The sequence below is a fragment of the Chanos chanos genome, chromosome 9 (assembly GCF_902362185.1).
Source record: "Chanos chanos chromosome 9, fChaCha1.1, whole genome shotgun sequence".
NCBI lineage: Eukaryota > Metazoa > Chordata > Actinopteri > Gonorynchiformes > Chanidae > Chanos > Chanos chanos.
This window is the reverse complement of record NC_044503.1, coordinates 1,495,635-1,509,396: the sequence shown is the minus strand read 5'-3', so window position 1 is coordinate 1,509,396 and position 13,762 is coordinate 1,495,635. Positions and strand designations below refer to the sequence as shown.

The 13,762-nt window shown below is 41.4% G+C and overlaps 1 protein-coding gene across 1 annotated transcript; it reads left to right on the top strand.

The window, feature by feature from the left end:
* The first annotated feature begins 371 nt into the window (after positions 1-371).
* Positions 372-4,713, top strand: LOC115820574 (lectin-like). Its single transcript, XM_030784196.1, has 7 exons — positions 372-447; positions 1,141-1,273; positions 1,789-1,889; positions 2,925-3,070; positions 3,221-3,361; positions 3,555-3,666; positions 4,646-4,713. Exons 1-7 carry the CDS (start codon positions 372-374, stop codon positions 4,711-4,713), a joined length of 777 nt encoding a protein of 258 aa, XP_030640056.1.
* Positions 4,714-13,762: the final 9,049 nt, after the last annotated feature.

The following is a 13,762-nucleotide window of genomic DNA, read 5'->3' as shown; positions in this document are numbered from 1 at the left end:
CTAAATTGCCCCTACGTATGAATGTGTGTGTGAGTGTGTTTGTCTGTGTGTCTGCCCTGCGATGGACTGGCGACCTGTTCAGGGTGTTTCCCTGCCTTTCGCCCTATGAGCGCTGGGATAGGCTAATCAGGATAAGCGACTTAGATAATGAGTGAGTGTATGTATGTATGTATTTATGTATGTATGTATCTGTCTGCATGTCTGTCTGTCTATCTTTCTGTCTGTCTGTCTGTCTATCTAAAATACCCATCTCCACTGTTAGGGTAATAATTAAGTTTAAAACTGGAGGTGTGATGAACCTGCCCAGAAGAGGGCACAAGTGTGTTTTGCCTCCATGTGGAGAGTGGAGAGGATGGTGCTCACAGGCAAGAATGTCTCCAAGGGACACAGGTGGAGACCTGCAGTGGTTGGTTGCATCACTGGGGTCTCCAAATCTCCAGAACTACAGTTAGACACCACCTATATACATACAAGCTGTTCAGAGGACTTGCGAAAAGGAGAACCTCTGGTGTCAACAGAACAGGTTTGATGGCCAAATGAAACAGAAACAGAGATGATCATGCAGAAGAGAACCTGATCGGCACTGTGACGTCCAGTGGTGGAGCTGTTTTTTCGCTGGTGGAGCTGTTTTTTCGCTGGTGGAGCAGTGATGTTGTGGAGCTGTTTTTGAGGTTGTGGAGCTGTGATGTTTTGAAGCTGTTTTAATTCCAAAGGCCCTGGGCACCTTGTTTGGACATATAGCCCCACAGACAGTATCAGGGACCAGGAGGTTTTAAACCAGAATCTAACTGGCAATGCCATGACCTAGAACAAAGATCCAATGCATACATCCCAGTCCACAGAGAATGAAGCATAGGCCTACCTCTAAATTCACACAGAAATCATTTGCTCATCACAGTCAAGCGTTCGCAGTGGCCCCTTACACAACAGGCATGGGTAATTTTTTTTCTGTAATTTACAGCTTAGTCTTAACACATGATATAAATAAAAGGTCAAATAGTACTAGATGTTAGGGTAGGGCAGGTGTTAGGTGCCTGGTGTTAGGATGGCTCTGTCACATAATGACCTTATCTGACCTTATCTTTCATCTACTCTGGGTCTGGTTCTGGGCAGTGACATATTTATATTTACCTCTAACAGATAAACTCAGAGAGGACATAACAACCCAGGCGCTGGACACAGAGAGACACATGGACCGTAAAGATTCAGGGGAGATTACGCTCCCTAGATTAGTCACCCGTCAGGGCCAGGGCAGTGGACTAGGCCTTCCACAGTGTGTTAGAAATTATACTCCACAGATTATTCACCCATCAGGGCCAGACTGCCAGGCCTTTCGCAGTGTGTTAGGGTGGAGTGCATTCAGCGGATCCCAAACACCAGCAGACGGCAATCGCTTCACCTCCTGGTGAAGCTGGACTTATGACTGCTAAAGCTTCATGAAATATCCAGTGATCACTTACATGTGTTTTTGTTCTTCAGCAGCTAGGGAAAGGCCTGATGAAATGTGTTAGTTCTATCAGAGTTTGAGTTGGGCTGAAATATCATTTCATCTTCGTATTGTTGTAAGTGTTGTAACAGTTTTGCTTTGTTCTGGAACTCAAAGTAGACCAACACATGAGCTAGGATCAGAGTGAGAAAAAACAGAAAAACATATGTCACGTCCCATCCTCAGTAACTCACAACGGTAATCCTGGATCCTCTCAAGGGACATACTAATTGATATTTTCTAACAAAGCAGTTCTGAATTTCAATGCGCCCCACTTTGTTTTCACTGTGGACTCATTGTAGGCTTCTCATCATCACCATGATGAAACTGAACTTCATCTCTTCTGGAGTAGAACACAAAGCACAGGGACTGGAGCCCATAGAGAAGCAAATACTGCTTTTTTGTACATTTGTCAAGTGTTCTTCCAGTTGAGATGGAGTTTGCACTGTTCTTAGACATGTTCTTCCCTCTGACAGTCCAAACGGTTTGAGGGACTAAGCTAGATCACATACACCAGTAGGGTGATTGTGTTGTGTGTTCACAACTGTTGTGTACCAACAGGTTTTTTATTTGTTTGTTTGTTTGTTATGTCTGTTTGACAGTTTTTTTTCTTTGCAAACCTCCCCAGAAACTCTGAGGCCAAAAAAGGTCACGCATACAGAGGGAGGTGGGGAGAGACAGCTGAATATAAGAGGAGTGAAGGAGGACAGTGAGGACAGGAAGAGTAGAGCTGACGTCTCCTTCTTAATCTGGTAAGTCGATTCTTTTGTACATCAGAATCTACAAGAATCTGAAAAATGACCACAGAAAGAAAAATGGAAGTTTGTTTCAAAAATTCAATTTCAATTTTTTCAGCCCAAAAATATGTGTCTTTGTATGTGCCTTCTCATTTTTAAAAAAAAAAGGATTCACTAATGTTAAATGAAACAGTTGAACAGTTGACAAAAAAGTGGACACTATTTGAATCTAATGCTAAACGGTGCATGAGAATATAGAAACAATAACACACATAAAGCTAAAGGTCTATGAACTGCTGTGATATGTGACCTGCGACTCTGCCCTGCTGTGCCAGAGGAATCATCAGAGAAGAGGGAGAATGAACTTTACCAGCCTGTTAATGGCCTGTCTGCTGATAGGGAGCAGTGTGTCTTGGGCCTTTAAGAGAGGTACTATTACAACATTATATCATTATTGACATGCAGCACACAGCGTCACTTAATATAGCTTTATTATATCTCTTTGCACTTTGGTCTTCACACAGTCCTTTCATTGTCCTACCTGTCAAATTATCTTGGAATAAGCTAACAGTGTAAAGAAAGCCAGAGAGGTGGTAACTGAGCAAGTCAGACATTATGCCGAGTAAAGTGACACAGTTCAGTCTTTTGAATGTCGTTATCACAGATAACAAATAAAACATTGCAATTTGGTCCTTTTGAAGGGGCTGTAGACCACACTCACCACGTGAGACGCTGTTCCATGAAAACGCCCAGCTATTGTAATGTGAAGAATTATGAAGACTGGTACAAAGTGGGCAACTCCTGCGTCATGTATTTCAACGAATCGCTCAACTTTACCGACGCTGAGGTAATTCATGTCATATTTCAGACCATAGTCATACAGTAATTCATGGTTTGAAGAAACCAGATTTGTCTTTAATAAGTCATATTGAATATGAAATGTCTTGAGGTGACCTGAGTGACCAGTGTGTCCTCACGCTTCGCTCTCTTTCCACAGTTCCGCTGCAGGAACGCGGCACCTGGTGGTCACCTGGCGTCCGTGCACAGCAGTCAGGCCAATGACAATCTAAACTGTATCGTGCTCAAGTACAACAAAAAGTCTCCTCGCATCTGGTTGGGCGGCTTTGAGCTTTTTAATGTCAGTAAGAAAAGTCCAAGAAAATGAAGATTATATATATATTTTTTCATTCTGATTAATTAATGGTTTGTAACAAAAATGTGACATAATGATTCTCTCTCTCTCTCTCTCTTTCTCTCTCTCTCTCTCGCTCTCTCTCTGTCTTTCTCTTTCTCTTTCTCTCTCTCTCTCTGTCTTTCTCTCTGTCTTTCAGTCTGGTAAGTGGGTCTGGATTGATGGCTCTAACTGGGACTTTCAGGCCTGGGTTCAAGGAGAGCCCAACAATCAGCACAACAAAGAGGACTGTCTGGAAATGAACTGGAAAGGTAAAAGGAGAGAGGGGGGAGCTGGGAAATGTAGTTGTGATTGAATAGGAAGATGAACGGGTGGAGAATCAGAGAGATGTTAGGTGAGGGAAAGAGAGGAACAGTGAAAGAGGGGAGAGAAATAAACTCTGTGCTCTGACACATAAATAAACTTTATTATTATTTCACTGTTACATTACTGCTGAAGTTACTTGGCCAGTGAAACTGACTGTCGTTACTCTTGTAGCCACAGCAGTGAAACGGGCAGAAACACACTCATGTAACCACAAGAACACAGAGTTAGTAGTGGGTGAAGAAGAGCCGCATTTGTGGTCAAAATGCAACACTCAGTGCATCACTTTCTCACCTAAAACACAAAACAGACCAGACAACACAGGGGCACACTTACTCACGCACTCACATCTGCCTCACCAAACTAAAGCCACTGTGTTTGTTTTTTACACACATACAGGAACACACACACACACACACGCTCACTCCAGAAAGCCATTCATCTCTAGCCTGTCACTGGTCCTAACAGATACACATGCTTTATCCACACAATCATTTATTTCAGTTTAGTCAAGACCAGTTTGCTCAGAATTGTGTAAAAGTTTGTCCACTGATGATGAGGAGTTTTATCCTGTGTCACAGGTTTAAAAATGGATTGTCAAACCCATCAATTGTAAAACCAGTTAAAACAAGCTGCTATATGTGTGAATAATAGTCATCATGTGACTGTATGTTCTTTGTATTCACTAAAACCCACCATTATATTCATTATTAGTACTGAGTGCATCTACATACCTGTACAAGTTCCACAGTTACAGTGGTTTTCCTCTGAATGTGAGCATAAGACAGACAGACATGAACAAATGATAAACAGGAAGGAGGAAACATTTTACAGACAGGAACCAAAGACAAGGCAAAAAGAAGGTAATTTTTTTCCAAGGCATTAACAAGATCAGTCTTGTTCATAATGTTTGTCTCTCTCTTTCAGAGACTGGGAAGTGGAATGATGATTGGTGTCCTAAAAAGAAGAACTTTCTTTGTTCTTTTACCTACTAAAGGACAAATTAACCCCACTGTTCTTTTCCACAATCTTTAAAAGTCATTCTTCTCAAATTACTGGATGTATTTTTCAAGGCAAATGCAAAAAAAAAAAAAAAAAAAAATTGAAATAAAATTGAAATAAACATGTTTAGCAATGAGGAGTTGAGGAAAATGAATCTGTGTTCTCTTGCGTGGGTCAGAACATGACAACAGCATTCCAGCCCTCCTCTCTCCCCTCAAACACAGCACAGACAGATCACACATTCTTTACATGTGTATGTGATCAGGACACTTGAGTTGAGTTCGCAGGCATTTTGAAAATAACATTTTAGGGCAGTACTGGCTTTAAACAGCGGTGGACCGATATCTGAACAAAAGGAAAATCTGTGTGTGTGTTCTGTTTTTAACTTCTTCTCACGCTCCTTTTAAACTGGCTGACGTTTCACTAACTTGAATAAGAAACAGGGTAAACTGCACACATGCAGAGGACTGGGGCATTAGATACTAACTCAGAGGGTAAGGTGTGAATCTGTTGATGGGCTGCACACCAGAAAAAGAAGCCTTTTATTGGTCAATGGTAAATATTAAAGAATGTGGTATTAAAAATTACACTGTACTTGAAACGACATGACTAATAAGGAAACGTTAAGTGTTTAAGAGTTAATGAACAAACGTATTTGGAATTAACCAGATAGGTGAAGGATAATTAAATGCCGTGTGACATCCTACATGTCGTTCTTTATCCACTGACAAATGTTAAACTACAGACACTGAAGATAATAAAGCAACTCAAATATAAATATATAGGCTGCCATTAACAGGATATTTAAGAAATGTACTGTAATAGCTTGCTACGGGGAAACACCGAATTAAACTAGGAGGGCTGGCGTCTTTTTACTGATTATTATTCTTAATTAAGAGAATTCTTAATTGTTTTTTTGGTATGAATCTTAATGATGATGAACATTATAGGGGCAAGAGCAAACATCAGTCAACCCTCAAACACAGCATATCTCCATCACTCTCAGATTCACAGTCTCTTACGATTGCTTACACACTAAAATTAAACATAACACGCAGTCAGTGAAACCTGACACTCAAGGAGCAAAACCTCAGTCCAGATCTGCACAACTATAAGCACATTCTCAGCCTCACACTTTCTGCAAAACACTAAACACACTCCTCTGCATTAGACACAGAAATCTAACATGATGACACTTCTTTTGCCATTTCAAGACACTCAAAATACCACACTTATGAACCAGTTGATCAAACACGGTCGTCAGGAGTACAGACACTTAGGTGCTTAATTGTAAGCTCACTAATCAGGCATAAGCACTATAAAAAGGCAACAGGTGAGTTTACCTGTCTTCAACAAAAATGGAACATTGGCCACAGAGCTATTCTGAGTGCCCCAGGCCAATGTGGTAGTAACATCACAATGTGCACTGCAGTCATGCAGAATGGGTCCTCCACCACCATGCCAACTTGGGTCCTTACAACACAGCCCACATACTCACATTTTTGGACAGACCACACTGTCACAACAGAAGACCAAATGGATGCAAAGCTCTGGTCCAAAACTGGTTTCATCAGCATCCATAATTTTCACTCCAATACCTCCCACCACACCCTCCCTTCCTTAACCCCATTGAGGAGCTTTTTTCAGCATGGCGGTGGAAGGTTTACGATCTCCAGCCCTCTGTCAGGATACCCCTCATTCAAGCCATGGAGGAGGCCTGTGACCTGTGACCAAATTGATGCAGGATCCGTGCAAGGATGGATTCACCATTCAAGAAGACTCTTCCCTCACTGTCTTGCAAGAGAGGACATAGCCTGTGATGTGGACGAAGTGCTCTGGCCTGATCCAGCCTGGCAAAGAGATGATGCTCAGGGTTTCTTTCTTTCTTTCTTTCTTTCTTTCTTTTGTAATTCATGCTTTCTTTTTTGTTTCCACAAATGTTTTTGCTGCATTTACAGTTTTTCTGTATTGCTAAAATACTAAACTCCATTCTCTAAACCAAATGCTCAGTGGTCTGAACCAATTTATTGAATCGATCGCTCTTTTGGCAAAACCATCATCAGTTTTCACCCAGTCAGATACAATTTACAGATCTCATTTATTCTTTTTGCAAAACTACATTCTCACTCACTAACACACATTTATGATGCATAATGGTAACTATGGGTGGCAGAAGTTAAACACAATTACAGCACAGATGTCACAGCTTACACACAACAACTCAAAACTGTTCACACTAGTTACTAATGATGTGATGAAACCAATATAAGGCAGTTCAGAGTGCACAGGTGAGTTGAGGGTTGATCCCAACAATGGATGGAAACAATCTGAAAGACAGAGGAGGAAGAGTGTGTGTAAGAGGTGGTGTACGAGGAGGAAGAGGAGGAGGACAAGGAAGAGCAAGAACAAGACCAAGAGCAGTCATTTCAGATGAAGTTCGAGCAACTGTGATAGACCATGTTCTTGTTCATGGAATGACGATGAGAGAAGCAGGACAAAGAGGAAAACCCAATCTCAGAAGATTCTCTGTGGCCGCCATAATCAGGGGATTCAGAGAAGAGAGCAGGTAACTGGTCATTGAAAGTTTACTGTATACAGATGTTTCAGTACATCACTCTGCCAATATAAAGGAGACTGGTGGGGGAGTCCATCACTGTTTTTACTGCATGTATATTTTTTGTAAATGCACGTTCCTGATTTGTAGAATTGCAAGACTATCACCTGAGGATGGAAGGAATCTTATGTTCTCCAAACAGCAAGAGACTCAAAACAACGCCATTGGACTGCATGAAATACAGCCCTGAGTAGTAATGCAGCTTTACGGTACAATACTATACTACATACTACTGTCAAGATACATTATATTGTAATGTATGCAGATCAGGGGTGCATACACTCTACAGAATAGGCCTGTCTGTCTGTAGCACTTACAAAACTATATCTGTTCTTACGTATGGAAAGTGTTTGAATTGGATTCCATAATAAGACTCCATGAATATATTTTTGTGGATGAAGCTCAGTTCAGTCTGATGACGAGGCCAGAACATGATTGGCCAGTGGGCCATTGATGAAGCCCCTGGCCAGCCTGGTGTGATGACTTCGACTCCTCCTCCTCTGGACTCTACTTTTGCCATTTTACAAGAGATGTGAGGTGTTCTGCTGTTTGTGTGTGTGGTTGTGTGAATTGTGTGTGGTGTTTTCACAAAATGAGCCCTGTTTTCAAAATCATGCTTACAGTTTTTCTCAATTGCTTAAACACAATTCCTGGAACAATTCACCATTTTCTCAAATCTTTACACACAATTTTAAAAACGCACACCCAACGCTACAAACATCTAACTTCTGGCCCCAATTCAAACTTTGCCCTCAGACAAAACACACAAGCTGTCAAAAACATAGACTACATGACTGTTTGCTACACACTGGAGGGATTCATTTAAAACACTGCACCCAAAATGTTTAGAATAGGTTTTCAGAGAAATAATTTGAAATGTTCTAAAAATCACAGTTCTGACTATCCAGATAACTCTTTCAGGAACACCTTGGCGAGAGAAATTCAAAACAGTACTGTAATAACTACCTCTTACATTAGTGGATAATGGAATACTACTGTATATGCTGTTTGGGTCAAAAACCTGACCTCTGAAATATCACACTGACAAAACATGTAAGGAAGAGTCCATGCACAGTAAAATACCCAAGTTCCAAAAGCTTTATTTCCAAATGCAGTAAAATGTACAGGTTACTCAGCATCAGTATCAGTATCACAATCAGCATCAGTGTTCTCATCATCTCGTCTCAGGTCTGGGTCATGCCATAATATCTCATCAGCATCACACGTTATGTTTGCTCTTGCCAGGCAACATGGGAAAAATGCCCTTGTGTGCCTTAGAAAACCCTGGATAGACTCCATAGATACTTCACCACAGGCATCCACGGTTGCCTCCAGGAGGTTTTGCTGTGCATAGGAGTTGCGGTCATACACCCCTACGTGGAAACGGGTGAATAGTGTTGATGGTTATGGGAAATACTTGTGTGGTTTTGGGAACGACATAACGGTATAGGTTTTTGTGCTAAAGGAACCAGTTTTTGTGTTTAAGCAATTGAGGAAAACTGTAAGCAATCGTTGGAAACTGTAACAGGGTTTACAACTCTTTATATGTGCCCAATAGCACCATCAGGTGAGCGGGAGTAGCTATGTTATTGGGCTATTGCACATACTCACGACTGACCCTGAAATAGACAAGAAATGCACAGCTCCTAAGCCCGTGGTGTAGATCATTTTAAATTGCAATGGGATTCTCCAAAATGTATCAAAAGATTTTCCACAAGGACTGTTACCAGCGTTACCATAGCAACTTAAAGCCTACCAATCTCAAATCCAAATGTCCCCAGCTTCAAATACACAAATGGCATTTACAAGGATTTTGCACAAAGAGTAATATGTTGTCAGGTGTAAGGCAGGTAAAATGCATGACGTCAGCCTCAGCGTTAGAAACCAAAAGACCGAAACTGTGAAACGGACAAGTCAAAGGAATAAAAGACTGATGAAGGTGTGAATTTTTTGTACGTTGGTCAGTTCAACAGAGAGGGCAGAAAGTATAGTACATTTTGCTTTATACAAATTCATTTATGTTGTGATTTTCCGCGTTGTCAGGAAGTCCCACGGCGATGGACAAAAGTGCGGACAACTATCAAACAAACAAAAGGAGCTCAACACAAACAGGGTTAACAGGAGGCTAGAAGAAAGTACAAACGGGTTAACAGATAATCTAGGAACTTTAGTACGCGAAACACAAGATGGCTCAGAGGACACTGGTAAAGTGTAGATTTCGCACTAACTGACCCGACGGAGGGGTTTGAATAGTGAGATGTATAAGCGAACTAAAGTGAGGGCAGGTGTGCAGGAGGAGAGTGATCAGACCGGTGATTAGTAGACTGGCGACGCTGAGCGCAGAATGGCTGAAACGGGCGAGGGAGGAGGCGAGGTTGTTACACGCGTAAAGATGCAATGTTACGTTTTAAGCTCGTACTAAGTGTGACTAACGATATCCTACCAGATGTCTGCACTGTTTTTAAATTGTCCGTCCTTTTTAATGAACAGATAAAAGCTCATTTCCAGCCATCTCTTATGTGATAAATGTTCAACAAGTAACTTTCTGTTTTTTCTCTAAACTACACATAGCAACAGTCTTCATGATATAAAGTACAATAACTCTTGCTCGCGGACAGATACGGTAGAAAACTGGATCTGCAGATTTGCAACACAATATCCCATCCCTAGAGGGAGACATCATATAACCAATGTCACTGCAAACAGTTTCCTCACTCACGTCAGATATGGGGGGTGTTCCGAGTACGTGGTTTAGTGACTAACCCAGATAAATGAACTCAGAGTTAGTAGTATACCTCCTAATAGAAGAGCTCTATAGCTTCATTCTCTTAGCAAAACAAAGCCACTGGGCTCTTCTATTAGGAGGTTTACTACTGACTCTGAGTTCATTTAGCTGCATTAGTCACTAAACCACGTACTTGGGATACCCCTCAGCTCAGTGAGTACAGCAGGTCTGAACCAGACACAAACACTGTGTGACCGTGCATGTTTGCTCAAAGGCAAATCATGAAATGTAGCAAGCTCACAAAATTTTTATCCATGTTTGCTTAATTACATTAAGTTTCAGATTAACTGAGCATGAACAAGTTCATTGTCATTATACCTTGCAGCATAACAAAGTGCGTAGTCACTGTTAGGCATGCAGCACAACACAAAACAGTACAAATACTATTGGAAAAATAGCTGTCAAAGTGTGAGGCAAAAACAATGCAAATATTGATAGTGTAGTGCAGGTAAGACTGTGGCAGCAGTACTATAGAGCAATACAGTCCTGTTTTGTTTGTTGTGGGCACGTAAAGCCCTTTGAAACTGTAAACAGTGATACTGGGCTCTAAATAAACTTGAAAATTGAAACTTATATGCAATATATACAGTATAGAGCGTTGAAAAAAAGGTGTCATCAGGGATTATTGACACCCTCGGTCAAGAGAAGCAAGACATGAAAGGCATTATTGTTTAACAGTTTGATGTTCTATCAAAAGGATGAGAGAAATCCAAGCCTTCAATCAAATAAAAATTGCTCATTGAAAAAAATCTTTATCTCAAAAAATGTTATCTTTTCTCAAAATACATGTCCCTGAGATGACTGGGAAGAAACCAGTGGATGCTGACATGCATAAATCAGCCAATGGCTAAAAACACAGCTTTACATGCCAGTCTACACACTATGTTTTATTCTGTGGCGTGTTTGAATTATGTTTTATCCTGCGGCGCGTTGAGGCAGTGACATAGGAGTAGGGGATGCAACTTGTTGATATTTATTTATTTCTCTTTATATTTATAACCCATTTATACTTATAAGCTATATATTCATATACATAGACCTCACGTGACTGGTGAACCTCACCTGTGCATACTGCTTTGTGTAGTTAACACTGGTTTACATACATATATAAAAATACCTTGCGTAAATAGCATCATTGCACTGTTACTTTCCACCCTTATCACGATTCATGCTTTTCTGCTCTTATTACAATTGGTGTATTTATGGTCTTATATTTACTTTTCTGGAATTTTCTAGGGTTGTCACCTGTTGCGAGTTATTCACTCAGGTTGCTGCAATAAAACAAGTTCAATCTCCCCTTGTCTGCTCGGGTTTCCTCCAGGAACTCCGGTTTCCTCCCACAGTCCAAGGACATGCAGGTTAGGTGAATTTGAGACATTAAATTGCCCCTAGGTATGAATGTGTGTGTGAGTGTGTTTGTCTGTGTGTCTGCCCTGCGATGGACTGGCGACCTGTTCAGAGTGTTTCCTCGCCTTTCGCCCTATGAGCGCTGGGATAGGCTAATCGGGATAAGTGACTCAGATAATGAGTGAGTGTATGTATGTATGTATCTATGTATCTGTCTGTATGTCTGTCTGTCTATCTTTCTGTCTGTCTGTCTGTCTGTCTATCTAAAATACCCATCTCCACTGTTAGGGTAATTATTAAGTTTAAAACTGGAGGTGTGATGAACCTGCCCAGAAGAGGACACAAGTGTATTTTGCCTGCATGTGGAGAGTGGAGAGGATGGTGCTCACAGGCAAGAATGTCTCCAAGGGACACAGGTGGAGACCTGCAGTGGTTGGTTGCATCACTGGGGTCTCCAAATCTCCAGAACTACAGTTAGACACCACCTATATACATACAAGCTGTTCAGAGGACTTGCGAAAAGGAGAACCTCTGGTGTCAACAGAACAGGTTTGATGGCCAAATGAAACAGAAACAGAGATGATCATGCAGAAAAGAACCTGATCGGCACTGTGACGTCCAGTGGTGGAGCTGTTTTTTCGCTGGTGGAGCTGTTTTTTCGCTGATGGAGCAGTGATGTTGTGTGGCTGTTTTTGTGGTGGTGGAGCTGTGATGTTTTGAAGCTGTTTTAATTCCAAAGGCCCTGGGCACCTTGTTTGGACATATAGCCCCACAGACTGTATCAGGGACCAGGAGGTTTTAAACCAGAATCTAACTGGCAATGCCATGACCTAGTACAAAGATCCAATGTATACGTCCCAGTCCGCAGAGAATGAAGCATAGGCCTACCTCTAAATTCACACAGAAATCATTTGCTCATCACAGTCAAGCGTTCGCAGTGGCCCCTTACACAACAGGCATGGGTAACTTTTTTTCTATAATTTACAGCTTAGTCTTAACACATGATATAAATAAAAGGTCAAATAGTACTAGATGTTAGGGTAGGGCAGGTGTTAGGTGCCTGGTGTTAGGATGGCTCTGTCACATAATGACCTTATCTGACCTTATCTTTCATCTACTCTGGGTCTGGTTCTGGGCAGTGACATATTTATATTTACCTCTAACAGATAAACTCAGAGAGGACATAACAACCCAGGCGCTGGACACAGAGAGACACATGGACCGTAAAGATTCAGGGGAGATTACTCTCCCTAGATTAGTCACCCGTCAGGGCCAGGGCAGTGGACTAGGCCTTCCACAGTGTGTTAGAAATTATTCTCCACAGATTATTCACCCATCAGGGCCAGACTGCCAGGCCTTTCGCAGTGTGTTAGGGTGGAGTGCATTCAGCGGATCCCAAACACCACCAGACGGCAATCGCTTCACCTCCTGGTGAAGCTGGACTTATGACTGCTAAAGCTTCATGAAATATCCAGTGATCACTTACATGTGTTTTTGTTCTTCAGCAGCTAGGGAAAGGCCTGATGAAATGTCTTAGCTCTATGAGAGTTTGTGTTGGGCTGAAATATCATTTCAAATTCGTACTGTTGTAAGTGTTGTAACAGTTTTGCTTTGTTCTGGAACTCAAAGCAGACCAACACATGAGCTAGGATCAGAGTGAGAAAAAACAGAAAAACATATGTCACGTCCCATCCTCAGTAACTCACAACGGTAATCCTGGATCATCGCAAGGGGCATACTAATTAATATTTTCTAACAAAGCAGTTCTGAATTTCAATGCGCCACACTTTGTTTTCACTGTGGACTCATTGTAGGCTTCTCATCATCACCATGAACCTCCCCAGAGACTCTGATGCCAAAAAAGGTCACGCATATAGAGGGAGGTGGGGAGAGACAGCTCAATATAAGAGGAGTGAAGGAGGACAGTGAGGACAGGAAGAGTAGAGCTGACGTCTCCTTCTTAATCTGGTAAGTCGATTCTTTTGTACATCAGCATCTACAAGAATCTGAAAATGACCACAGACAGAAAAACAGACATTTGTTTCAAAAATTCAATTTCAATTTTTTCAGCCCAAAAATATGTGTCTTTGTTTGTGCCTTCAAATTTTTTTTTATAAAAGGATTCACTAATGTTAAATGAAACAGTTTAACAGTCGATAAAAAAGTGGACACTATTTGAATCTAATACTAAACAGTGCATGAGAATATAGAAACAATAACACACATAAAGCTGCTGTGATATGTGACCCGCGACTCTGCCCTGTTGTGCCAGAGGAATCATCAGAGAAGAGTGAGA

What these genes read in the sequence shown, in the direction of transcription:
- LOC115820574 (XM_030784196.1), top strand. Translation starts at nt 372, where the DNA reads ATGTCTCCAAGGGACACAGGTGGAGACCTGCAGTGGTTGGTTGCATCA. An exon ending in TCCAAATCTCCAGAACTACA is followed by an intron (nt 448 to 1,140) that starts GTTAGACACCAC and finishes TACCTCTAACAG; the next exon opens with ATAAACTCAGAGAGGACATA. An exon ending in TCAACTTTACCGACGCTGAG is followed by an intron (nt 3,071 to 3,220) that starts GTAATTCATGTC and finishes CTCTTTCCACAG; the next exon opens with TTCCGCTGCAGGAACGCGGC.